The sequence below is a fragment of the Gorilla gorilla genome, chromosome 19 (genome assembly GCF_029281585.2).
Source record: "Gorilla gorilla gorilla isolate KB3781 chromosome 19, NHGRI_mGorGor1-v2.1_pri, whole genome shotgun sequence".
NCBI lineage: Eukaryota > Metazoa > Chordata > Mammalia > Primates > Hominidae > Gorilla > Gorilla gorilla.
The window spans coordinates 105,496,869-105,523,765 of NC_073243.2; the positions used below are offsets into that span (position 1 = coordinate 105,496,869).

Below are 26,897 nucleotides of genomic sequence, written 5' to 3' on the forward strand. Positions count from 1 at the left end.
GAATCTACAACAAACTCAAACAAATCAGTAAGAAAAAAACAAACAATCCCATCAAAAAGTGGGTTAAGGACATGAATAGACAATTCTCAAAAGAAGATATACAAATGGCCAACAAAGTATGAAAAAATGCTCAACATCACTAATGATCAGGGAAATGCAAATAAAGACCACAGTGTGATACCCCCTTACTCCTGCAAGAATGGCCATAACCAAAAAAATCAAAAAACAGTAGATGTTGGCATGCATGCGGCAATCAGGGAACATTTCCACACTGCTGGTGGGAATGTAAACTATTAGAGCCACCATGGAAAGCAGTGTGGAAATTCCTTAGAACTAAAAGTAGAACTACCATTTGATCCAGCAATCCCATTACTGGGTATCTACCCAGAGGAAAAGAAGTCATTATTCAAAAAAAGATACTTGCACGCACATGTTTATAGCAGCATAATTCACAACTGCAAAATCGTGGAACCAACCCAAATGCCCATCAGTCAACAAGTGGTATATATATATATACAATGGAATACTACTCAGCCATAAAAAAGAATCAATTAACAGTATTTGCAATGACCTGGTTGATCAATATCTTAAGAAAGGTGGGCAAGCTTTGGTTACAGCAATGGCCGATAAGATTATGGCTGTATCAGACACAAGTGAGGGTCCCTTCCCTTTTCCTTGCTTTTATTCTTGTTATTTTTTTCTACCTAACATTATTTTAGCTACTTACTTGTTTCTTACCTGTCACTCCACCTGGGCCAGGACTGTTTTTTCTACCCATCCGTCCTCAGCACCCACTGCTGTGCTTGACATACAGTAAGTGCTTGGCAAATGTTGTTGAATGCACAAATGCATGCACCGCTGGCCTTGGAGATTAAGGAGGAGATGGGTACAACTATTGTTCTCTGCCTCATTGGATTTTAGCTTTGGTCATGATAGCAGTTGGCTGTGGTCTTCCTACAGATAACAGCAGACAGGGTCTGGACGGAAGGAGAGAAATGGGCTTTTGGGTTCCAAGTTCTGTCAGTGCTGGGTGACTGAAGTCGTGCACAGAGGCCTCTCTGAGGGAGAAGCCATGGCCATGCCACCCCCTGGCTTCCCTGCAGCTTGAGGCAGGAGGTAACCAGCCATTATGGGGCAGGATCCCTACAGACCAAAATGTGGAGACTTTATTTTTTTCCTGGGATGCCAACACCTAGTTCTCTGGTTTTCCCCACTTAGTTAATTTTTGTGTTAGGAAAGGCCACTTCCTCAGCCTACCTTCTCTTCCCCGGCAACGGGCACATGGCTCATTTCTGGGCTCTCTGTCCTCTCCCTGGAGAGTGGGGGTGCAGAGGACACTGCTTTCCGCGGCAGGCGCCATGTTTAGTTGGTCTCACTTTGAGATGCTCATTTCCCTCTGCCTTCTGTCAGCCCAGATGCGAGGACCCACGGTCTCCGCAGGGCGCGCACTGTCATGGCCTCTCTGCTGTGCCACATCAGGCCCATTTCCACCCGTGCTGTGGTCCATCTGCAGTGGTGACTCTCTCTCACTCTCTTTATGGGGCCACTCCCCACCTAAATTCCTTTGAGGTGATTTCAACTGGGGTCAGGATAGAGAGGGGAGAAGGAAAGGTGTATGTTCAGCTCATCAGATTTAACTGGAAGCTCCCAAGGCTACTTTAAAAATCACAAAAGCCATTCCCAATAAGCTTGTTTGTTTTAAAGGAAATCTCCTTTCCAAATCACTGTAGATAGTAAACAGAAGAAGCTGAGAAAACCAAATAAAAACAGGAAATATGATGAAAGAATGTTTCGATGTAACAATTAGTAAAAGAATTTGAGCTACCTTGTTAAATGGCAAAGTCTATTTATTATGTTGTTAAAGACAACTGAAACAAATGGCATTTAAAAACTCCAGATGAGATGATAAGGCAAAGCAATGCCAGATGAATTCATCAAGATAAAAAGCAGTATGGCAATGTTTTTATCAAAGTAGAATTCAAGTCATGAAGCATTCAACAGGAAGATTATTTTATATTGATAACAGGTACAGGCTATGAGGGGAAAGCTTTGCAAAGCAACAACAGCAAAACAGAAAGCAAAAACTATTAGAAGGAAGATTAGCTATGGAAGAAAAAGAAGGCTGTAGAGAATTTTAACAATTATTATGTTTCAATCAACAAAGAACAAACAGGATAAATCTTAAAAAGTGGTCTTGTTATTGTTACAGAAAGTGATCATTCTTTACACTACAAGGGAAAACTCAAAATCTACAAAGGAGAAATTTCACAGACAACAATCTCTACTATATCCATACGTGGGGAACAGAACAAAAAAACTAGGTCTAGACTAGAAGACAGAGAGAAACCATGTCAGACCAGAGCACATTGATGGCTCATGGTGAGTGACCCATGGCCTAAAGGTGCCTGTTTAGGGCCCAGGAGCCCCTCACACAGGCAGAGCAGCTTACTCCCTATGAACCACCACCAGCACCCCTCCCTGCCCGGTGATGTCACCCGGTGGGCTGGGCTGGAACAAGTCCAGATGCCTTTGCCTCACCTTGGAAGGGCCACAGGGAGCTTCCTCCTCTATCCCCAAGTTCTCCACTTACACACAGCACCTGACGCGAAGGTTGGCAAGTTTCCCCTGGGCCATGACTGCACAATGGCTACCCCCAGCCTCTGTGGCCTCCGAGAGAGGGGTCCTAGACAGATTCCAGCCCTACAGGGGGAGGGAAGCAACACTGCAGTTGACCTTGAAGGGATCACTGTAGGGGGCTACAGAAGGGATTGTGACATTTATTGTTCTGAAAATGCCATCAAAGACAGTTGTAAAGTCTAGTCTCATACACACTTGGCAAGACATAGCCAAAAGAGGTAAATTCGAAATTAGAAAAAATATCAGCAGTTATTACCCAGAGCTTGAAATTCTGACCTGTTACACAGTAGGATATTCAACCTCCATTTCAGCGTATTTAGGTACTTATTAGGTAGATTGCAAAATTACTAGAAAAAAAATTCCTAGAGGACATCTTGAAAATGATAAAGTAGCAGGAAAATTACAAAGATATAACTTATTTACAAAGTCCATAGAGAAGCGCCATTGGAAAGCTTCAAGTTGAAGATAATTTCATGGAAAATGCACTTAAAACAAAAATGGAATTATAATTTTTCTGAACTTTGGATACTCTTCAAATTTCCGGAGGTACCACCTAAGAAAAAAAAATTAAAAAAGGAAATAATTCTGTCGCTTAGACATTTAACCGATGCTAACAAAAGTGACAATATTTTTCATTACAAAAGAATACTCAGTTTTTTAAATGTAGTAACAAAAACTTTGGCATTTCATACTTATACTTTAATTTTGCCTATTATCATGAAGAATTAAATATATCTAATCATAAAGTGTGATTCAGAAGAAGTAGCCCATAGAATTCACCTTTCTATCTGGAAGGAAAATTACTGACATTTGATGAAAATACTGATCAGCACATTGTGGAGCTGTCTTTTCAGCCCCTGGGGAAAGCACGCAGGCTGGAGGAGGGGCAGGACCAAGTAGGTGCTTCCTGAATATCTGCTGGTGACTCCAGCAGTTTTCTCCAGCCTGCAGTTGGGAACTACTGGCCTAGCCCAGGGTGTGTAGAGCGGGCACCCAGCTGCATACCAGGAGGCTCATGAACAGCTCTTAGTAAGGATTCAGTGAAATCTGGGGAAATGCAATATGGCATTGTCCACCATTCAGCCTTGTGCTAGAAACAAACATTATTTTCTGTTTTGATATAAATTGTATCAATGCAGGCGTGCTCATTTGTTTTGGGGATAATAGCCAGTTGGGAAAGGTGGCAACTAAATGCATGGAGTAAAAATTAGAAATAATTTGACAAGATGGAGAAAGGGAGTTTCTATAAACACACACAGAAAGATTAAACAACAGACTAAAAATCATGATAGAAAGCAATTAGCTCATTGTTAATGTGGTAGAAACATATGAGGACGAGAAACTGAGAGGGAGTTGGCAAAACCCTGCTGGTCTTAGTTAAGTTTAACACTGGAATCCACAAACAGAGAATTCGAACATACTGGGCGGCCACGTTTACTTTTGTATGTTCTGTGTCCCCAAAAAGGCATGTAATAAGAACAATTCTAAGAAGTCGGTCAGGACTTCCGGGTCAAGCGTCACTTCCCCTGGCATGAGGCCTCGAGACTGCAGCCTTTCCAGCTACGTGGCTCAGTGGTGGCTCATGGACCCACGAGTGCCCAACACACAACGTGGCCAAGCCTAACAGCCGGTGTCAAACCTGTGAAAGTGCATTGCAAACATGTTCGCTGGTTAGAGGCTGAAGGTGTTCACAGGCCTGCTGGGATCCAGGCCATCCAGCACTTGCAAGTGCTGAAGAGCTTCCCCATGGGCCAGCGGCACTGGCCGCCGCACAGTGACATAGCGGGTGAGCGCCTCTCTCCCAGAAACTGCCCGTGGGAAGATGGGCACCCTGGCCCGAAAAGGCAAGGGCAGAGTACATGACAGCAGGAGAGCCTGAAATGGGCAAACACGAGAGGGCAGGCGGGAGATGAGAAACACAGGACTGCCGCAGGATGCCGAGAAAACGCGTCCCCCCACCAGGCTGGGCAGCAAGGCTGGGCTCCGTGACATCAGAAAGAACATGTGTGAGGTCAGGGTGTTCTCACACAATGAAGGGATGTTGGCTGAAGAGGTTAAGTGTATTTCACAGAAACCATTATATAGAAATAAAATATTTATTGTTAAATGATTAAATTTTTCTTACTCCTTAGAATACCTTTAAATTTTGCCCTTAAAGAGAATATTTGTTAGCAACCCAGTACAGTTGACTGTTTCTGACCTAGAAATCAATGCATTAACTATCAATGCAATCATTTATGAATTTAAATACTGATTATTATAGAAATATTTCATTGAATACAATTTTGTTTTTAGAAAGTTATAATCCAGCTGGGCGCGGTGGCTCACGCCTGTAATTCCAGCGCTTTGGGAGGCCGAGGCGGGCAGATCACGAGGTCAGGAGATCAAGACCATCCTGGCTGACACAGTGAAACCCCGTCTCTACTAAAAATACAAAAAAATTAGCCGGGCATGGTGGCGGGCACCTGTAGTCCCAGCTACTCAGGAGGCTGAGGCAGGAGAATGGCGTGAACCCGGGAGACAGAGCTTGCAGTGAGCTGAGATCGCGCCACTGCACTCCAGCCTTGGCGACAGAGCGAGACTGTCTCAAAAAAAAAAAAAAAAAAAAAAAAAAAAAAAGATTATAATCCATCAAATGGAGTGCAAGGAATAGATCCTTGGCATGTTTTCTTTTGGAATACTTTTATTTGATGGCTTAATTAGTTGGGTTTATGAAAATATTTTTTAAAAAGGAGTTTTTATTTTATTCTCAGCTTGTAAGTCCTACATTTCTGAACATACTTCTGCAAAACTGAATTGATTAATTCTTCAGGGCTTAAAACTGGTTTCACACTGACACCAATTTAAACAGCAAATGAATGACAAAGAGCTCTTTCAACTCATGAATTCTTCTGCAAAGAATATCTTTGGGTTTTCATTAGCAAAGACTTTCATTTAGATAACTGAATTATTTATTTTCCATTTCTATATGTTTCATATTCAAATACTGAGAGGGGCTTTCCTGTTTCCTGATTTCATTTGAGAAAACATCTTTGCCACTGACTTGGTGTGCCCGTGTTCAATCTTACTCTGATCCGTGTTTTTTTAAACGTCAGTGTTATCTCATTTGTTTTTTTAAATGAGAAATGAGCCATTACTCACTTCTTCACATCAAATATTAGGAATGTAAAAGGATGGCATCTTCACCGGGAAGTGAGGCCCAGGCCAGGTGCAGTGCTGGGAGCAGCGGGCGCAGAGGGGAGGAAGTCAGATTGTAGAATGTATATTTAGAGTGATAACGTTGTATTTCAACCAAACCTGTGACAACAAAGTCATCTGGCGGAGGAGAAAACAGAGGGGTTCACCAATCATACTCCTGCCCTTACTTTCCCAGTCAATTTTAAATGGCTGGAAGGCTGGCATACCAGTTCCCTGTGGCTGCTAGAACAAAGTTAACCACACACTGGGTGGCTTATAATAGTGGCCACTGATTCTCTCCCAGTTCTGGATGCCAGAAGTTGGAAATCAAGGTGGCAGCAGGGCTACGCTCCCTCTGAAGGTTCAGGGAAGGTTCCAGTCCCATCTCCCCCAGCTCTGGTGGCGCCACGTGTTCCTGGGCCCATGGCTGCATCGCCCCCGCCTCTGTGGACACATCTTTGCACGGCCTTCCCACTCTGTGTGATCATCTGGTATACGTCTATCCACGTTTCCCCTTCTCATCTCAACTGATAACGTTCTCCAGTAAGGTCGCTTTCACAGGTACCAAGGCTTAGGACTCTCATATGACCTTTTGGCAGACACAGTTCCCAGCACAGAAGGCCCATTCCTGGCCCACAGTGTTTTCTGCCATGCCTGGCATTGAGCCTCCTTCTCAAACCCTCTCTGCCTTCGGCACTCACTCAACTTTCCGCAGACCCGTTTTTCTCAGCAGCTCTGGGATTTAGGTAGGTTGTGGCTCTCTGATCTCGCTCTCTCCTCACTGTCTATGCGTGAAAATACCAGGCCAGTGGCACGATGGAGTGTCTCGAAGAATGCAGGGCGCTGCTCTTAGAGCTCTCATCAGCTCTCACATTTATGCTATAACTTCTTCAAGTATTAGACAAAGAGGCCAGCCACGTTGGCTCACGCCTCGAATCCTAGCACTTCGGGAGGCTGAGGTGCGAGGATTACTTGAGTCCAGGAGTTTAAGACCAGCTTGGGCAATATAGTGAGACCACAACTCTACAAAAAATATAAAAAATTAGCCAGGCCTGGTGGTGCGTGCCTGTAATCCCAGCTACTCAGGAGACTGAGGTGGGAAGATCACCTGAGCCTGGGAGGCAGAGGTGGCAGTGAGCTGAGATTGTGCCACCGCACTCCAGCCTGGGTGACAGAGTGAGATGCAGTCTTAAAAAAAAAAAATTAGACAAAGAGATACTTCAGATATGACCTTTCTTCTTCTTATCTCCAATAATCATCCTTTGCATGTGCAAACTCGTGGTGAGGCTGGGAAGTACACCTAGGTACTCTTCCCACTATACCATATCAATCTATTCTTCTTTTAGCTTTTTCTCTCTGTCCTTAGTCCCAAAAAAGATGATAAACTCCATGAAGTAGGACAGAGTTATACATTTTTGCACACCTCGTAGCATCAGCAGCATTGGAGATTTCGATTAGATGTTTTGAGTGGATGAAGTGGATGGCTCAGGGGACATAGTAAATGTGCATACCAGGCTGGCCGCTTGCTAAGCCCAGTCTCCATCATTTATTGTCAGGGACACGCGCCAATGTCAGGGCAGGTAAAGATCCCACGCTGCTCCTGAGATCTCTTCCCGTCAATGAGATGGGGCTCCTGGCTGGCCTCAGACTCTGCTCCTTGAACCTCAGTTTCCTCATCCATTGGATTAGAAAAATGTTCTCTAAATTCACTTCAGCCTTGACATCCTTCAATTTCTTTTCCTTTTTCCTTTTTTTTTTTTTTTTTGAGACTGAGTCTCACTCTCTCAACCAGGCTGGAGTGCAGTGGTGCGATATCGGCTCACTACAGCCTCCACCTCCCAGGTTCAAGCGATTCTCATGCCTCAGCCTCCCGAGTAGCTGGGATTACAGGCGCCCGCCACCATGCCTGACTAATTTTTGTATTTTTAGTAGAAGCGGGGTTTCACCATGTTGGCCAGGTGAGTCTTGAACTCCTGACCTCAAGTGATCCACCGGCCTCGGCCTCCCAAAGTGCTGGGATTACAGGCATGAGCCACCGCGCCCAGTCCCTTTGATTTATGAGTGTGTTGGTCAAATGGCTCGCAAGCCTTTTGGGGGATCAGATAAAAGCCAAGGACCCGGTCTCTGGAAAATGATGTCATTTTAGGGGGCATGCAGAGCTTCTGTAACCCATCAAGGACCCCAGGTTCAGAGCCGTGGCCTAAGCCACCACATAGCTGGAGAGATCTTGTGTGCATGAGTTCTGCCAGTGTCGCTGGGCTCTGAGATTCACCTTCCTCTACAGGACTTCCTCAACCTGCAGCATTCGCAAGCTGGCCATTGGCTATTGCTCAGTCAGGGATCTGTTTTAATCAGTATTTCCCATTCAGAGCCCTGAATCCCCTGCTTGGTGTCTAACTTGACCACTGAATTCAGCAATGTCAATTCAGAGAGGCTAAGGACGTGGTATAGAGAACAACTGTGCTGATGTGGACCTGATTATTCCCTAGAGCTGGGTGATTCTACAGCTATTTGGTTTTGTACTTGTTTGGCCAAAGCACAGAATAAACTGGAATTCAGCGATTTAAATTAACACTTCAAAAATCTAGCCTGAAAAATGGTAATAATATAGTCAAAGAACAAATTACAAATGGTAAAAGTGTTTTAAAACTTACTCATGATGCTCTTTTGCTCTACCAGATAAAAAACAAAACGTGAAGAAAGCAAAAGCCGCGCCTTGGACAGACCAGCTGGCCAGGGCATAGCCACACCACTCCATGATTTCTCCAAAATAGTTGGCTGCAGTTACGTATTCAAATAAGCCTCCTAGAAGAAAACACAGGCCAAAGTAGTGCATTTACTACAAAATGAAATATGGACTTCAGAGATGCTAGTGAATACTTACCTGGAGAACATAAATTCAAGAACGGAAAAATATTGTCCTTACAGAATGTTAATCAGTAAGACATATCCAGCGTTACATGGTTTACTAATTCATATCACAACTTCTGATCATCAACTACATATGTATATCAATACCTGTCTATGTGAATACACACACGTACAGTTACAGTGGAAGACACCAATAAACCAGTGCACCTGTTGATGGATCATGCAAGCAGAGAATACAGAGTAAACCATGTAAAATGGACCTAGATAGAACCCTAGAGCAATGAGTGACAAAGATATTCATTTTCAAGCACAGATTCATTCATTCGTCACATCTTCACAAATGCACTGAGTCCGTATTATGGGCCATGCCCTGCCCAGGCACTTGGACAGACCCCCTCCCCACATCTAGAACCATGAACTCCAGCGTCATGAACAAGGAGAGCACACAGCTCATGGAGGGGGAGGAGTAGCAAGGGGCAGGGCAGAGTGAGGGGGCCCCGGAGCTGGGATGGGGTGGAGGAGGTCACCATCACAGAGTGGCTGGCAACAGGCCTCACAGGGAAGGTGAGGGTCGATTCAAGGCTTGCAGGTGAGGGCCAGCCTGGCAGGTGCTGGAGGTGCTCTCAGGAGTGCTCCAGGCAGGAGAAGAGATGCAGCAAAGGCCCTGAGGCAGACAGCAATGGCTGGCACACTCCAAAGACCAGATGAGGGGTGGGGAGAAGGGTCCCAGCAGAGAGGGAGGGCAGGAGGCCCCTCCTTGGACTTGGGACTCACCCTCAGGCTGTAGCTTTGTGGTTACTCAAGTGTGTTTAGAGAGGCCTGGTGTGATCTGCCCCAGGTTCCAACTGGACACTATGTCTGCAGAGCTGAGAAAATTCTGAAGGCATATAAGGACAGAGCTTTTTTTAAAAAAAAAAATTAGGCTGGGCGCAGTGGCTCATGCCTTTAATCCCAGAACTTTGGGAGGCTGAGGCAGGTGGATCATGTGAGGTCAGGAGTTGGAGACCAGCCTGGCCAACATGGTGAAACCTTGTCTATACTGAAAATACAAAAATCAGCCAGGTGTGATGGCACACACCTGTAGTCCCAGCTACTCCGGAGGCTGACGCATGAGAATCACTTGAACCCAGGAGGCAGAGGTTGCAATGAGCCGAGATCGTGCCATTGCACTCCAGCCTGGGTGACAGAGCTAGACTCTGTCTCAAAAAAAAAAAAAAAAAAAAAGACAAACCTATTACGCCCTAAGTCATAAGACCAATTTCAACAAATACTGCAGCATAGGGTAGAGACTACATCTCTGAGCACACTGCAACTTACATGCATGAGGGCTTTTGGCTACCTTTTTTTTTTTTTTTTGGAGTTTTGTATTTTTAGTAGGGATGGGGTTTCACTATGCTGGCTAGGCTGGTGTGGAATTCCTGACCTCAGGTGATCCACCTCTCTCGGCCTCCCAAAGTGCTGGGATTACAGGTGTGAGCCATGGCACCCAGCCTGAGACGGTCTATTTTTTAAAAAGAAAGAAAATGGTTTTGCTGAGCCCAAGACAGCACAGTGCTTTTCTTTTTCTTATTTAAGGAAGGTGGGGTGTGTAGATGTTTGCAATAATGAGCTCTCTACTACTTTTCTGTAAGCTTGAAATAATTCAGAATTGTAAAATAATACTGATATGGTTTGATTCTGTGTCCCCACCCAATCTCATCTTGAACTGTGATCCCCACAGGACAAGGAAGGGACCCAGTGGGAGGTGACTGGATCATGCAGGCGGTTTCTTGTGATAGCGAATTCTCATGAGATGTAATGGTTTGAAAGAGTGAGGCAGATCCCCCTTCACTCGCTCTCTCTCCTGCCACCACGTGAAGGTCTTTACTTCCCCTTTGCCTTCTGCCATGATTGTAAGTTTCCTGAGTCCTCCCCAGCCATGCGGAACTGTGAGTCAATTAAACATTTTCTCTCCATAAATTACCCAGTCTCAGGTAGTTCTTTATAGCAGAGTGAAAACAGACTAATACAAATATCAATATTCATTGACAAGTAAACTTTTTAATGACAATATAAAACATAAAAATATCAAACTTAATGCCCAATAAGTAGAATGTCATTCGCCATGTGTGGGCATGTGCACCTGCAGAAGCGCCTGCAAGAATGGACCCAAAGCATTCACAGCGCTGTTCCTTCTGAGCCATGGAGCTTAGTCACTTTCACTTTCTTACTCACCCATTTCTGTAACTGCTTCAACTTTCTACAAGATTACGTTAATCATGATCTGTATTTCATCAGAGCCCTGGGCAGGTGAATCCCAGACGTGGAAGGACCTTTGTACCATACCCTGCAGATGCCAGTCACCCCAAGGGCAGACGGCCTGTGGGCAGGGCTGGGGCCACGATGCCTTCCTGCATGCAGCCTGCTTAGTGAACCTTCTCTCTTAAGTGTCTGGTGTGGGGCACGCGGTGTGGTGGAACCATATGGGTGGACTGGTAAGCATGGAATTAGACTGGAAAACCTGCAGATGCCAATCTGCTAAAAAATGTCCTCTTGAGACACAGGCTGCTCACAGATGCCGCATTACAAAACCACAAACTGGTTGTCACACACAGCCCACAGCACTTGTCCTAAGCCCTAGTTCAGCCTGTATGTACTGACTACGGACGTCACACCTGTGCACCTCTCTTTATCTCTTTATTTGTTCATTTTGTCACTTGCTCCTTTGACCCTAACCAGTTATGGCACCATGATTAACAGAGTCCTGCGAAGCGTTTCTGAAAGACCTCACGTAGTCACTGGATGTAGACGGCACACCTGTGTATTAGAAACCATCAATGTGTCACATGAAAATGCCCTGCAAAATTAAGAGTCTGCAGCGAAGGGCGCCGGTCACAAAGCCGACCATGGTGGAGTCCTCATGGGGCACAGCACTCAGACTCCCGAAACCTGAGTCTTCAAAACCTGACAGATTTTACATGAGGGACTCCACAGCTAGGATAATATTTGGGCTTCCACGTTCCTCGGGCCTCTCGTGGTGCTGCCTCTAGGGCCCTGGCACGGAACGCTGCCCTGAAGAATCTAACGAACTTTCCCTTACAAGCCACTCATGGCACACGCAGATGATCGTCACTGTTTCCTGTCCACTTCCTCCGGTATAGGGTGCGTACCTGCAAACGGCAGACGCTCTTGTGTCTTGTTTTACTTCACAAAAGCTTTCTTGAATTAGTTTTCAAAATATATTCTGTTCCAATGCTTTGGATTTCTTCTTCATGGACTTCAATGTGCCTAGGATGGATATATTTTCCCTACCTTCTCCAGCTATCACGAAAACGTCATTCACAATAAGAATGATCTTTTTTGGCCAGGCGCGGTCGCTCACGCCTGTAATCCCAGCACTTTGGGAGGCCAAGGCGGGCAGATCATGAGGTCAGGAGATCGAGACCATCCTGGCTAACACGGTGAAACCCCGTCTCTACTAAAAATACAAAAAATTGGCCGGGTGTGGTGGCGGGCGCCTGTAGTCCCAGCTAATCGGGAGGCTAAGGCAGTAGAATGGCGTGAACCCGGGAGGCAGAGCTTGCAGTGAGCCGAGATCGCGCCACTACACTCCAGCCTGGGTGACAGAGTGACACCGCGTCTCCCTCTGGAGTGCAGTGGTATGATCGAGGCTCACTGCAGCCACAAACTCCTGGGTTCAAGTGATCCTCCCACCTCAGCCTCCTGAGTGGCTGGGACTACAGGTGTGCACCACCATGCCTGGCTAATTTTCTTTCAATTTTTTTGTGGAGATGGGAGTCTGGCTATGTTGCCTAGGCTGGTCTCGAACTCCTGGCCTCAAGTGATCCTCCTGCCTCAGCCTCCCAAAGTGCTGGGATTACAGGTGTGAGCCACTGCACCCAGTCTAGGTTTCATATTCTTTGCTTTTCCATTTCTATCTTCTAACATGCTTCTGTGGTTTCTTTTTTTTTTTAATGATTAGAAATAAAGAATTTTGATCTTGTCTGATCTTGGAAGCTAAGCAAGGCTGAGCCTGGTTAGTATAGTACTTGGAGAGGAGAAATTAAGAATTTTAGAAGCATTTTCTTCCCTAAGTCTCATGTGTCCCATGTCATCTGCACCGATGTCTGGTGTCACCTCCTGCTGCCTGAGAGTTGCAGCCAAGCTTCTGCATTTCCTTTGGCCTGTCTGTTCACAGAGATGCCATTGATGGCCACAGGCCGTCAGGAAGCTGGGTTGATTACTAGCTGCAGGAAGGAGGCTACATGCTGTGTGGAAACATCACAGGGAGAGGTCTCCCTTTACTGCGACAGGTTATAAGCTAAGTTTGTAGATTGCGGGTTCGTCGCAGGTGTTCTTTAGCTGACGGGTATAGACTCTGCAACTGCTCCATTCACATTTTATTTTTATTTTTTATTTTTTCGAGACAGAGTCTCATTCTGTCATCCAGGCTGGAATACAGTGGCATGATCTCAGCTAACTGCACCCTCTGCCTCCCAGACTCAAGTGATTCTCGTGTCTCAGCCTCCCAAGTAGCTGGGATTACAGGCACGTGCCACCACGCCCAGCTAATTTTTGTGTTTTTAGTAGGGATGGGGGTTTTACCATGTTGGCCAGGTTGGTCTTGAACTCTGGACCTCATGTGATCTGCCCACCTCGGCCTCTCAACGTGCTGGGATTACAGGCGTCAGCCACCACGCTTGGCCTCCATTCACATTTTAAAATTCATGTTGGAAGTTTGATTACAATTTTCCCCTGCTTTGTGAAACACATTTCTGCTCAGGTAAGTTTTGCTGCTTTTTTGCCGTCCTAATGTTATGACTGCACAGATTTGGGGATTGTACCTTTTTTGTTGTTCAGGTTTGAATATGTTGGATTAGAACAAGGATCAGACACTGAGAGCAGGAAATGGAGGGAAAGGGGCTGAAAAGTTTTTGTGGCATCTCAACTACTGTGGAACAGCGGACAGGACCCTCTGTATAAGGCACCTCAGGCCTTTCCATAACCAGCCTGGCCCAGGAGGGTCCTCCCATGGGATCCTGCCGTCTCTGGGGATGCCCTTTCTTTTGGAAGTGGTGTTTCTCAAATCGGCCAGTCTGTGGCTTCTGGCATCTTCTGCACCTTTTCATTCTGCCTTCCCCAGGACTGTGCCCTGTCCCTTCTTAGTCTGGCTCATGGCAGCTCCTCCTCAGGACAGGGCCCTCTCCTTCAGGGGATGAACACTTGCCGATTAATTTGGAATCATGATGTTCCCCATGCAAGGGTGCTGGGCAGGAAGTGAGGGGGCCACCATCCAGCTTACACTGTGCTCTCCCAGCCACTGTACCTGCCAGAGGAAGCGGCTCCTTGGGATTACCCCATGAGGGTGCGGTTTGCTCATAAGCCCAACACCAAAGACAGGATTCTTCCCCAATCCACCCAGGGGCTGAATAGGTGATCAGCAGCCTGTCTAGGACTCTGTCATGTTTTCTCTTCTCTGCCACTTCTATCACACTACCATCACGTCTGGAGCTGGCTTTGCTGATTCCAGGTTCTCAGGGTCACAGTTTAAGTAATTTGAGATTTGTAGCATTGTTTGTTTTTGTTGCTATTCTCATATGGTTTCTAGGAACATAAGTGGAAGAATTTCAAACTAAGTGATGTCACGCCCTTTCTCCATTAAAGTTTTAGATTTATGTACTTTAAAAAATTTTTTCCGAAGCTCTGTTGGTTTCTAGTCCTTTTATGGTACATTGCTTCTTACTCCTAATTGTAATCTACTCCTTTTAAAAAGCATTTCAAGTACTCACTTTATAATGTTTCCATTAATTCTAACATCTGAAATCTTTCATGTTGAATTACGCTCTCCCTCATGGTGCTGTACTTCCTTGTGGGTTCTGTACCTTGTGACCGTGCCTCTTACTCTGTGGAACGTGGCACATTGGGTTCTTTGAGACTCAGGTTGAAAGCAGATCCCCTTGGGGATCTGGGCTTTTGCTGGCCAGGAGAGTCCACCACTACCCCAGGCCACGGAAATTAATTTATGGCTTGAGATTTTTCATACTATACAAGTAGTGCGAATCTGGGTTATAAACCAGCATGGTGGTCGGCGCCTCATCACAAATTCTCAAAAGACACGCTCCAGATTCCACCATTCACCTAGATCTTGTCCTCTGATGATTAGTTCCTTTCTTGATAGTATACTGATGCGTTTAAGAAGACTTTCAAAATATTCCAATGTTTTAAACTGTTTTCAGAGGAGGGTCAAAGTATCTATTCCATTATACTGCTAGAAACAAAAGTGTCAGACACTCCTCGTCAATCATAAATTCTTCCTCATCCTCTCTTCCAAAGCACAGATATAACTGGAGTTTCTGCTTTGTTTAATAACTGTTCAGTTAGCTAGATTTGGGTCTTTTGTTAATCTAATAAGACAATAACAATAGCACTTGTTATTACTAATGATGACTTACACTGAAAACTTGTAGCTAATAACTACTACGCTACTACTTCTTAGAGCTGGCAACACTAAAATAGCCAGGCACCATGGCAAGCAACTTTCACAGAAATTCTTCACTTTCTGTACGTACCCCTTGGTATTTTGTATCCAGTATCCCCTGGTTTTCTGAGATTCCTTAGGATATGATCTGAATGGATGTTTATCAACATGCCCGTTAACCACAAGCCAAAACCTAAAGGAAAAAAATTGCAAGATGATTATGGCTAATAAACCATAAAATTTCACTATGAGCCCCAGCCTGACTGAACAGTATTATTGCAACCCTTCATATTACCATTGTTAGTGTAACATATTAGCCATAACTGGCAGTAAAAACCATTAAGCACTGTTGTCAGGTATGCCAAGCAGGGCTTTGTTTTTCTAATAACACAAATACATCATCTAATGTACTCAAAATACTTTGACCTGTTCATCACAATCTACATCTTCAGGATGACAAGTATGGACAGAAATCTGACTTGGGCACACGGCTCCTTTCCAGGGAGTATCAGGGAGTCAGCCCACCAGACAGACGCATCCCACTTATTTCTCACAAAATCTGCATGAGGCAATGCTGCCATCTCCACCACATGAACCAGGAGGGGTGATGCTCCTGTGCTGCTCTGTCACCACTGGCTGTACGTCACCCCTTGAGGGGTGGCAGTTCCTAGGAGTAGATCTCTGGTCTTCTTCTCTTATTTACAACCTCATTTAAACAAATTAATGCGCATCTACGTTTCCCCCACTGCAGAATTCCTGCAGGCTCATCAATCAGCATTGCTCGGTCAGTCCTTCCTCCTCGGTTCTTGACAAGAGTCTCCCGTGGCCGCCTGCATGGTTCTCCCCAGAATCCCACGGTATCCCCAGTTTTCTCTCCTATTCTTACGAATCCGCAGGGATTTTTCATCACTTAAAGGAGAGTTGTTAGTATCACATCAATTAATTCCATCAAGAAAAGGCAAAAGGCCAAAACAGTGTTTTATAAAAGAAATATTGATAAAAAGAGGTTAACCTGATGGTTCTGATATACTTTTTTAAAATGTGAAAGACAGATGCTGCTTAATGCTGGCATTCAGTTCAATATTAAATCAATGTACACGTGGGGCATCATTATTATCTGAGTCATCACCAGTGACATTGAATACTTTTTCACAGTTAGAAAAAGGACATGGAAAACCTTCTGGTCTATAGCAAGGGTTTCAAGATTTCTTCCTTCTGATTTTGCCACTGTAATCAGCTTTTATTTTTTTTCCTAAGCAAAGCAGTTCATACCAAGTTTTATAATACGTTTTGTAAGTCATTTATTGGATCCATACATTTATAGTTGATTTGCTACCTTTTTGGGATTTTAGTGTTTCACCCCTAGGTAATTTGGCTTCCAATATGAGGTTCTAGAAAGGAATCATGTTGTCTAAATAACATGGTTACTTCATGTTTCTTCTAGGAGACAAGCTCCCTTTATTGCTTAGATTGGAAGAAAACTAGTACTTGTGTTCATCTAAGCTAAATATTTAATTCCATTTATAAGAATCTTAAAATCTGGCTGGGCATAGTGGCTCACACCTATAATCCCAGCACTTTGGGAGGCCAAGGTGGGTGGATCACTTCAGGCCAGGGGTTCAAGACCAGCCTGGCCAACATGGTGAAACCCCATCTCTACTGAAAATACAAAAATTAACCAGGTAAGATGGCGCACGCCTGTAATCCCAGCTACTCTGAGGTTGAGGCACAAGAATTGCTTGAGCCTGGGAGGCACACGTTGCCATGAGCCAAGATCACGCCACTGCACTCCAGCCTGGATGACAGGCTGCCTCAAAAAAAAAAAAAACTTAAAATCTCTATAAAATATTTTAGATTAACCACTTTTGCTGTTTTGAAAAACCTTTTGTTAGAAATCTGCTGGGCACGGTGGCTCACACCTGTAATCCCACCACTTTGGGAGGCTGAGGCGGGTGAATCACCTGAGGTCAGGAGTCCAAGACCAGTCTGGCCAACATGGTGAAACCCTGTCTTTACTAAAAAAATAAAAAAAATTAGTTGGGCATAGTGGCATGCACCTATAGTCCCAGCTACTCGGGAGGCTGAGGCAGGAGAATCTCTTGAACTCAGGGGGCAGAGGTTGCAGTGAGCCGAGATTGCACCTCTGCACTCCAGCCTGGGCGATAGAGAGACTCCATCTCAAAAAAAAAAATTATTATTATTATTTGCTTATTACTTCATGGTAACTATAGTAGGCATAATTACTTATTTGTGTAATTTCATGTCTGTTTCCTCACAAAAACAATAAACTCTAAGCAATAAATATAACACACAAAAGGTAACCTAGATTGTCTTCCAATTGGCATATTTTTTCCTTTTCAAATCCTTCTGTTTAATTGTAGAGAAGTCAAGAGGTCTACAATTGATTGGTGTTTGGAATCTCTGACCAGCTTCACAGTCACCTCTACGTGATGCGAACCATCTGCGGAGCTACTTTAAATAGGAGGGTTCTTCTGCTGTTGTTCATCATAGAGGTGAGTCCCATGAGACTCTCTGGCAAACATTTAAAATCTATATCTTTAGTTAAAAAGAAAAAAACAAAGAAATTCCCCTTCCTCTTATTCCTTGTTGCCACTTGCGGACGCTCAGCTTGGTGAGGCGGTGGAAATCACCGCTCTGCCATTCACTGCGTCTAGATGTCTTGGGCCAGCTGTGTAACTCTTCTGACCTTTCACATCTTAGGGACATCCTTTCTGCCTCAGAGAACATGGGGAGGCATAAATCGTGATCTGCACAGGAACTCAAAAGCCTGTTCTTCCTCTTGACAGGTAGGGCAGAAGAAAATAAAGTAGTCAAAAAGCAGGTAAACCAAGAAGATATTTGGGGGTAGTGTACAACAGTTTAGTACCAAAGAATTTAGTCTAGCATTTCATGGAGGCACAGACTCTGGAGCTAGAAAAGGATCTTGAAACGCCTTCTCAGCCAACCCTCCTTTTGTAGAGGAGGGACAGGTGTCTCACTGTAACGATCCTCAGGTATGATGAAACCTTGGAATAAAATTCTAATTCACCAACAAAAAACATGGCTGAGAAATGTGAAAGGGATCTCTCAGCAACAAAGTACTATCCAAGTGTTAGTTTATTTCTATGATTATAAATTAATACACATGGAGAAAAAGCACAATGCAATGTAAGGTCACTTTATGTAGCTTAAGGTGAAGCACTGCAGGGTAGTTTGCAAATCTGACAGACTGACTTCAGACTTTTAGCATGCTACCGTTGTAAGCTACACCTCAGTATGGTTTAATATCTAAATGCTAGGATAGACTAAACAAATATATAGAAGAACCTTTCATATATATAGGATCCCTGAGGTTTTTTTTTTTTTTTTTTTTTTTTTTTGAGACAGAGTCTCACTCTGTCACCCAGGCTGGAACACAGTGGCACAATCATGGCTCACTGCAGCCTTGATCTCCTGGCCTCAGGTGATCCTCCCACCTCAGTGCCTCTGAGTAAGCTGGGACCACGGTGCGTGTCACCACGCCCAGCTACGTTTTTGTATTTTTTGTAGAGGTGGAATTTCGCCATGTTGCCCAGGCTGGTCTTGAACTCCTGGATTCAAGTCATCTGCCCACCTCAGCCTCCCAAAGTGCTAGGATTACAGTGTGAGCCACTGCACCCAGCCAGATTGTTAATTTTTAATGCTCTTGCAAATATTTTTGATGGCTGTTTTATTTTCATTTTTGCTTAGAACTTAAAAAGTTATAATTAGAGATTGAAAATGTACATTAATTCACATTAACTGATACAAATAAAAAAATTCAACAACTTCATAAACCTAAAAGTTGATTCAAGTTCATAGAATCACAGAAGCTGCACTGTAGGAAGCTAACCCAGTCTGGGTTTTCCTCATGTCATGGAAGGAACCGCAGGAGATTATGTGGTCAATGAGTGGCCAAAGGGTCTCAATCTTTAGTCCCTGCTCATTCTGCTACAGCCCACTGCTATTTTTGGGTTCTTGGCCTGACCAGGTACCTGTGCTTCAGCACCTGCTCGTGCGGGGGAAGGTGCCCAGCACCTGCGTCACCTCCCTGCCCCCAGCTGTGCTGAGACAGCTGGGCTCTCCCATGGGGACTCCGGGGTGCTGCTGCTTTCTCTGTTGTCTTTGTTCTCACAGGAAGCTTGGACTTTCTCATTAGAAACCACTGGGACATCAACATAAAAGCAATGATGTGAACAAGGCGGAGTTCACTGCCGTGGACACTCACCTATTAGAAAACGGGGATCTGTTACCCAGTCATCAGCATACACTGCACAATGGCTCAAGTATCTGCTTTGCAAATAGCCGTTACAGGTACAGAACATAATCGCCATTGTACACGCCAACAGTGGCATAGGCTTTCCTCCTCGCATCAGAAATGGGTAAATTAAGCACCTTAGGAAACAAGAAACAGGCACAATTTTTTAAAAAGTTAAAGATAATCATTTCCGTAATCCTATCTTAAATGATTTGGGTTTTAAATCTTACTTTCTTGTACAAATGTCATCCTCAGTAACATTTATACTAATTTATTATATCTAAGCTAAAGGTGGATTTTGATTTTAATTTTATTTTTTGAGACAGGTTCTTGCTGTGTTGCCCAGGCTGCAGTACAGTGGCTTGATCATGGCTCACTGTGGTCTTGAGCTCCAGGGCTTAAGCGATCTTCCTGTCCCAGCCTCTCGAGTAGCTGGGACTACAAGCATGTGCCACCACACTTATTATTATTATTATTATTATTTTGTAGAGACCAAGTCTCAATCTGTTGCTCAAGCTGGTCTCAAACTTCGGCCTCAAGTGATCTTCCTGCCTGTTGTCCCAAAATGTTGGGATTATAGGCATAAGCCACTGTATCCAGCCAAAAAGCAGATTTTTCAATAAAGCATTACCACGTTTCAATCATGTTTACCACAGTGTACAAACTCCAGATTCTACTTACATGCAATATAAAACAGCATACACTGAATTTGAGAAAACTAAGGGCTTCAAGAGGCTCCAAGATTTCCACTATCCTAAAACCATTAACCAGTCCTAGTCTAAGTAATAAGATTTGGAACACATCATCACATCATCCATCACCATTGCAATGGCTTCCATTCACTGAGCACTTTCACCTGCTAGCCCCACCCCCAATTCCCCCAGCGACTCCTTGCCCCCAGCTCAGCTAACCAGGCAGAGGCACTCTTATCCACATTTGATAGAGGATAAAATTAAGACTCAGAGTGGTAAAGTAAGTTGCTCAAGGCCACAGGCTAGTGAGTGGCTGAGCTTAAATGTAAATCGGGGCAATTGAAAGATCATGTTCATTCTCAGTAAACTATCGCAAGAACAAAAGACCAAACACCGCATATTCTCACTCATAGGTGGGAATTGAACAATGAGATCACATGGACACAGGAAGGGGAACATCACACTCTGGGGATTGTTGTGGGGTGGGGGGAGGGGGGAGGGATAGCATTGGGAGATATACCTAATGCTAGATGACAAGTTAGTGGGTGCAGCGCACCAGCACGGCACATGTATACATATGTAACTAACCTGCACGTTGTGCACATGTACCCTAAAACTTAAGTGTAATTAAAAAAAAAAAAAAGAAAGATCATGTTCTGTTGTACCACACTGGCTTAGGTGCATTTTACTAAAGGTTTAAGGAGTTAAAATAAAAGGACAAGAAATTAGAAAATTATAAAGAGAATGCAAAATGTTATTCTCTGTTTGAATTTTCTTTTTAATATAAGTGTATAACACATTGAAAGAGGGGACATCACTACATATCCTACAGACCTTAAGAGGATAATAAGGAACTCTTTTTTTTTTTTTCAAGACAGGGTCTTGCTCTGTCACTCAGGCTAGAGTGCAGTGGGGCAATCACAGCTCACTGCAGCCTCAACATCCTAGGCTCAAGTGATCCTCCTGCCTCAGCTTCCTGAGTAGCTGGGACCTCAGGCACACATCACCACACCTGGTTAATTTAAAAACTTTTTTTTGTAGAGACAGGGTCTCTCTATGTCTGATCTCTAGCTCTGGTCTTGAACTCCTGGGCTCACGTGATCCACCCAGGTAATAAGGAACTATTATGAACAACCTTATACCAATAAATTTAACAACTTGATGAAATAGACAAAGTCCTTGAAAGACACAGATGACCAAAACTGACCCGAGAAGAAAGAAAGACAACATGAATAGCACTGTTACCAATGAAATAAATCCAATTTAGACTTATGAAATTCTAGAAAAGGCAAAATGAGACTCAGGGGAGAGGATTAACCACAAAGATTAACTTTCCCTTTTTGGGCAATATTACTGCTCTCTATATATTAATAGATTGTGAAGGGTGGGCAGGGAAGATGGCTGAATAGGAACAGCTCTGGTCTTGCAGCTCCCAGTGAGATCGACACAGAAGGTGGGTGATTCCTGCATTTCCAACTGAGGTAACTGGCTTATCTCACTGGGACTGGTTGGACAGTGGGTGCAGCCCACAGAGGGCGAGCCAAAGCAGGGTGGGGCATCGCCTCACCCAGGAAGTGCAAGCGGTCAAGGGATTTCCCTTTCCTAGCCAAGGGAAGCCATGAGAGACTGTACCAGGAGGAACAGTGCATTCTGGCCCAGACACTGCACTTTTCCCATAGTCTTCGCAACCAGCAGACCATTCTCTCCAGTGCCTGGCTCATTGGGTCCCACGCCGATGAAGCCCAGAAAGCTAAGATCCACTGGCTTGAAATTCTCACTGCTCCAGAGCAGTCTGAGGTTGACCTGGGATGCTGGAGCTTGGTGGGGGGAGGGGCATCCACCACTGCTGAGGCTTAGGTAGAGGGTTTTACCCTCACAGTGTAAACAAAGCCCCAGGAAGTTCGAACTGGGCAGAGCCAACCGCAGCTCCCTGGGACAGAGCACCTGGGGGAGGGGGCGGCTCTGGGCGCAGCTTCAGCAGACTTAAACGTCTCTGCCTGACAGCTCTGAAGAGACCAGCGGTTCTCCCAGCACAGAGTTCGAGCTCTGATAAGGGACAACCTCCTCAAGTGGGTCCCTGACCCCCCCGTGTATCCACACTGGATGGAAGACTCCTCCCAGCAGGGGCCGACAGACACCTCATACTGGAGAGCTCTGGCTGGCATCTGGCGGGTGCCCCTCTGGGATGAAGCTTCCAGAGGTAGGAACAGGCAGCAATGTTTGTTGTTCTGCAGCCTCCACTGGTGATACCCAGGCAAACAGGGTCTGGAGTGGACCTCCAGCAAACTCAGGCAGACCTGCAGCAGAGGGGCCTGTTAGAAGGAAAACTAACAAACAGAAAAAAAATAGTATCGATATCACCAACATCAAAGACCAAAGGCAGATAAATCCACAAAGATGGGGAAAAACCAGTGCAAAAAGGCTGAAAATTCAAAAAGCCAGAATGCCTATTCTCCTCCAAAGGATCACAACTCCTTGCCAGCAAGGGAACAAAACTGGATAGAAAATTAGTTTGACGAATTGACAGAAGTAGGCTTCAGAAGGTGGGTAATAACAAACTCCTCTGAGCCAAAGGAGCATGTTCTAACCCAATGCAAGGAAGATAAGAACCTGGAAAAAAGGTTAGAGGAACTGCTAACTAGAATAACCTGCTTAGAGAAGAACATAAATGACCTGATGCAGCTGAAAAACACAGCACAAGAACTTCATGAAGCATACACAAGTATCAATAGCCAAATCAATCAAGTGGCAAAAGGATATCAGTCATTGAAGATCAACTCAATGAAATAAAGTGAGAAGACTTAGAGTGAAAAGAAACAAAGCCTCCAAGAAATATGGGACTATGTGAAAAGACCAAATCTACGTTTGACTCTTGTACCTGAAAGTGACAGGGAGAATGGAACCAAGTTGGAAAACACTCTTCAGGATATTATCCAGGAGAACTTCCCCAACCTAGCAAGGCAGGCCAACATTCAAATTCAGGAAATACAGAGAACACCACAAAGATACTCCTTGAGGAGAGCAACCCCAAGACACATAATTGTCAGATTCACCAAGGTTGAAATGAAGGAAAAAATGTTAAGGGCAGCCAGAGAGAAAGGGCTGGTTACCCATAAAGGGAAGCCCATCAGACTAACAGCAGATCTCTTGGCAGAAACCCTACAAGCCAGAAGAGAGTGGGGGCCAATATTCAACATTCTGAAAGAAAAGAATTTTCTTTTCTTTCATATCTGGAATTTCATATCCAGCCAAACTAAGCTTCATAAGTGAAGGAGAAATAAAATCCTTTACAGACAAGCAAATGCTGAGAGATTTTGTCACCATCAGGACTGCCTTACAAGAGCTCCTGAAGGAAGCACTAAACATGGAAAGGAACAACCGGTACCAGCCACTGCAAAAATATACCAAATTGTAAAGATCATCGACACTATGAAGAAACTGCATAAACTAACAGGCAAAATAACCAGCTAACATCATAATGAAAGGATCAGATTCACAGATAACAATACTAACCTTAAATGTAAACAGGCTAAATGCTCCATTTAAAAGACACAGATGGCAAATTGGATAAAGAGACAAGACCCATCGGTGTGCTGTATTCAGGAGACCCATCTCACGTGCAAAGACACACATAGGCTCAAAATAAAGGGATGGAGGAATACTTACCAAGCAAATGGAAAGCAAAAAGCAGGGGTTGCAATCCTAGTCTCTGAGAAAACAGATTTTAAACCAAAAAGGTCAAAAGAGATGAAGAAGGGCATAATGGTAAAGAGATCAATGCAACAAGCAGAGGTAACTATCCTAGATATATATGCACCCAATACAGCAGCACCCAGATTCATAAAGCAAGTTCTTAAAGACCTACAAAGAGACTTAGACTCCCACACAACAATAGTGGGAGACTTTAACACCCCACTGTCAATATTAGACAGATCAATGAGACAGAAAATTAACAAGGATATCCAGGACTTGAACTCAGCTCTGGATCAAGCGGACCTAGTAGACATCTACAGAACTCTCCACCCCAAATCAACAGAATATACATTCTTCTCAGCACCACATCACACTTATTCTAAAATTGACCACATAGTTGGAAGTAAAACACTCCTCAACAAATGCAAAAGAATGGAAATCATAACAAACAGTCTCTTATATCACAGTGCGATCAAATTAGAACTCAAGATTAAGAAACTCACTCAAAACCACACAACTACATGGAAACTGAACAACCTGCTCCTAAATGACTACTGGATAAATAACAAAATGAAAGCAGAAATAAAGATGTTCTTCAAAACCAATAAGAACAAAGATACAACATACCAGAATCTTTGGGACACATTTAAAGCAGTGTGTAGAGGGAAATTTATAGCACTAAATGCCCACAAGAGAAAACAGGAAAGATCTAAAATTGACACCCTAACACACAATTAAAAGAACTAGAGAAGCAAGAACAAACAAATTCAAAAGCTAACAGAAGATAAGAAATAACTAAGATCAGAGCAGAACTGAAGGAGAGACAGACACGAAAAACACTTCAAAAAAATCAATGAATCTAGGAGCTGGTTTTTTGAAAAGATCAACAAAATAGATAGACTGCTAGCCAGACTAATAAAAAAGAAAAGAGAGAAGAATCAAATAGACGCAATAAAAAATGATAAAGAGGATATCACCACCGGTCCCACAGAAATACAAACTACCATCAGAGAATACTATAAACACCTCTATGCAAATAAACTAGAAGAAATAGTTTTATCTAGAAGAAATAAATAAATTCCTGGACACATACACCCTCCCAAGATTAAACCAGGAAGAAGTCGAATCCCTGAATACACCAATAACAAATTCTGAAATTGAAGCAGTAATTAATAGCCTACCAACCAAATTCCTCAAGGATCTAGAACTAGAAATACCATTTGCCCCAGCAATCCCGTTACTGGGTATATACCCAAAGGATTATAAATCATTCTACCATAAAGACACATGTACACGTATGTTTATTGTGGCACTGTTCACAATAGCAAAGACTTGGAACCAACACAAATGCCCATCAATGATAGTCTGGATAAAGAAAATGTGGCACATATACACCATGGAATACTATGCATCCATAAAAAAGGATGAGTTCATATCCTTTGCAGGGACATGGATGATGCTGGAAACTATCATTCTCAGCAAACTAACACAAGAACAGAAAACAAAATACTGCATGTTTTCACTCATAAGTGGGAGTTGAACAATGAGAACACATGGACACAGGGAGGGGAACATCACACACTGGGGCCTGTTGTGGGGTGGGGGATCGGGGGAAGGATAGCATTAGGAGAAATACCTAATGCAGATCACGGGTTAATGGGTGCAGCAAACCACCATGGCATGTGTATACCTATGTAACAAACCTGCACGTTCTGCACATATACCCTAGAACTTCAAGTATAATAATAAAAAAAATAAAAAAAATAGATTGTGAAACTGAATTTAGACTTATGAAATCCAGACAAGGCAAAAATAGAGTCAGGGTGGAGACTGGCTGCAAACACACAAAGGGAGCTTTTTAGAGGAATATAACTGTTCTACCTCTTGATCTGCGGTGATGATTACACAACTATATGCAATCACCAAAATTCATCAAACTACAGACTTTTTTTTTTTTTTTTTGAGATGGAGTTTCGCTCTTGTGGTCCAGGCTGGAGTGCAGTGGCGTGATCTCGGCTCACCGCAACCTCCACCTCCCGGGTTGAAGCAATTCTCCTGCCTCAGCCTCCCGAGTAGGTGGGATTACAGGCATGTGTTACCACACCCGGCTAATTTTGTATTTTTAGTAGAGACGGGGTTTCTCCATGTTGGTCAGGCTGTTCTCGAACTCCTGACCTCAGGTGATCCACCCGCCTCTACCTCCCAAAGTGTTGGGATTACAGGCCTGAGCCACCGCGCCCAGCCCAAATTACAGACTTAAAATGGGTGAATTTTATTATTTGCAAATTATACCTTAATAGAGCAGGAAAAACTGTAAAGCTTGTTATTTGTTTCCATTCTGACCATTTGCGCCAGGGTAAAGTCATAATTAGTCATTAGTTATGGTTATGAACATCGACAGTAATCACATAATAGTAGTGTCATGCTGGCTGTGCATCCTCAAGCCACTCTCTCCCCAGCACTCCCACTTAACTCCTGGGGAAGACATTCACATGAGTCAAAAGCAGCCTCCAAGGTTCTCATCTCATTCAGGCCAGGACCCCTAGGAAGACTTCATACTGATTTACAGCAAAGCACGTGTAGGCCAGTAAGTGTGCATTCAGATGTTGTGTCATCAGTGAGGTGGGTATTCTCCTGGAAGCTGTAGTGTTGCCAAGCAATGAATAAGAACAACGAATGCCAGCAATTTCTCTCTGAGTCTTGGAATCATGATTCAGGTCCGGGCAGACAATGGGTACCATGGGCTGGCATTTGGGATGTAGGCACACTGCAAGTGCTTGCATACCAACATTTCCTGTGGAACAAGCAGAATTTGGTTTTGACAGAGGTAAGTGTGGGCTTCTTGGACTGTCATAGGCTCCCTTAAAAACAGGAGGCAATCTTGACTTGTGATCAGACATCCTTCCTGCCTCGGCCCATTTGTCAACCAGAACAGGAGGCCTTGTGTTAGACCCGGAGGGACAGAATTAATGGCAGAAGACAGAGTGGCTCTCACTCTACCCCTCAGTGTACCAAGCTGAGAAGTACCAAGAGCAAGCAGCCCACTTCTGAAGTCAGCTTAGGAGATTCTCAATGCGGCAAAGAGCAAAAGGGA

General features: G+C 44.1%; 1 protein-coding gene across 3 annotated transcripts in view; it reads right to left on the reverse strand.

Moving 5' to 3' along the window:
* Positions 1–1,826: 1,826 nt before the first annotated feature.
* Positions 1,827–26,897, reverse strand: part of SRD5A1 (steroid 5 alpha-reductase 1) — a 36,296-nt gene continuing 11,225 nt past the window's right edge. The window contains exons 1-5 of one of the 3 annotated variants that reach the window (XM_055367787.2): positions 26,096–26,279; positions 19,389–19,555; positions 15,234–15,335; positions 8,469–8,619; positions 1,827–3,190 (exon numbers count right to left, since the gene is read on the reverse strand). In XM_055367787.2, the coding sequence (XP_055223762.1) occupies positions 3,124–3,190; positions 8,469–8,619; positions 15,234–15,335; positions 19,389–19,555; positions 26,096–26,169 (561 nt within the window). In that variant the 5' untranslated portion in view covers positions 26,170–26,279 and the 3' untranslated portion in view covers positions 1,827–3,123. Of the gene's footprint in view, positions 3,191–8,468; positions 8,620–15,233; positions 15,336–19,388; positions 19,556–26,095; positions 26,280–26,897 lie in introns of those variants that run through there. The other 2 variants (XM_004059060.5, XM_019013418.4) reach the window with 2 other exon arrangements.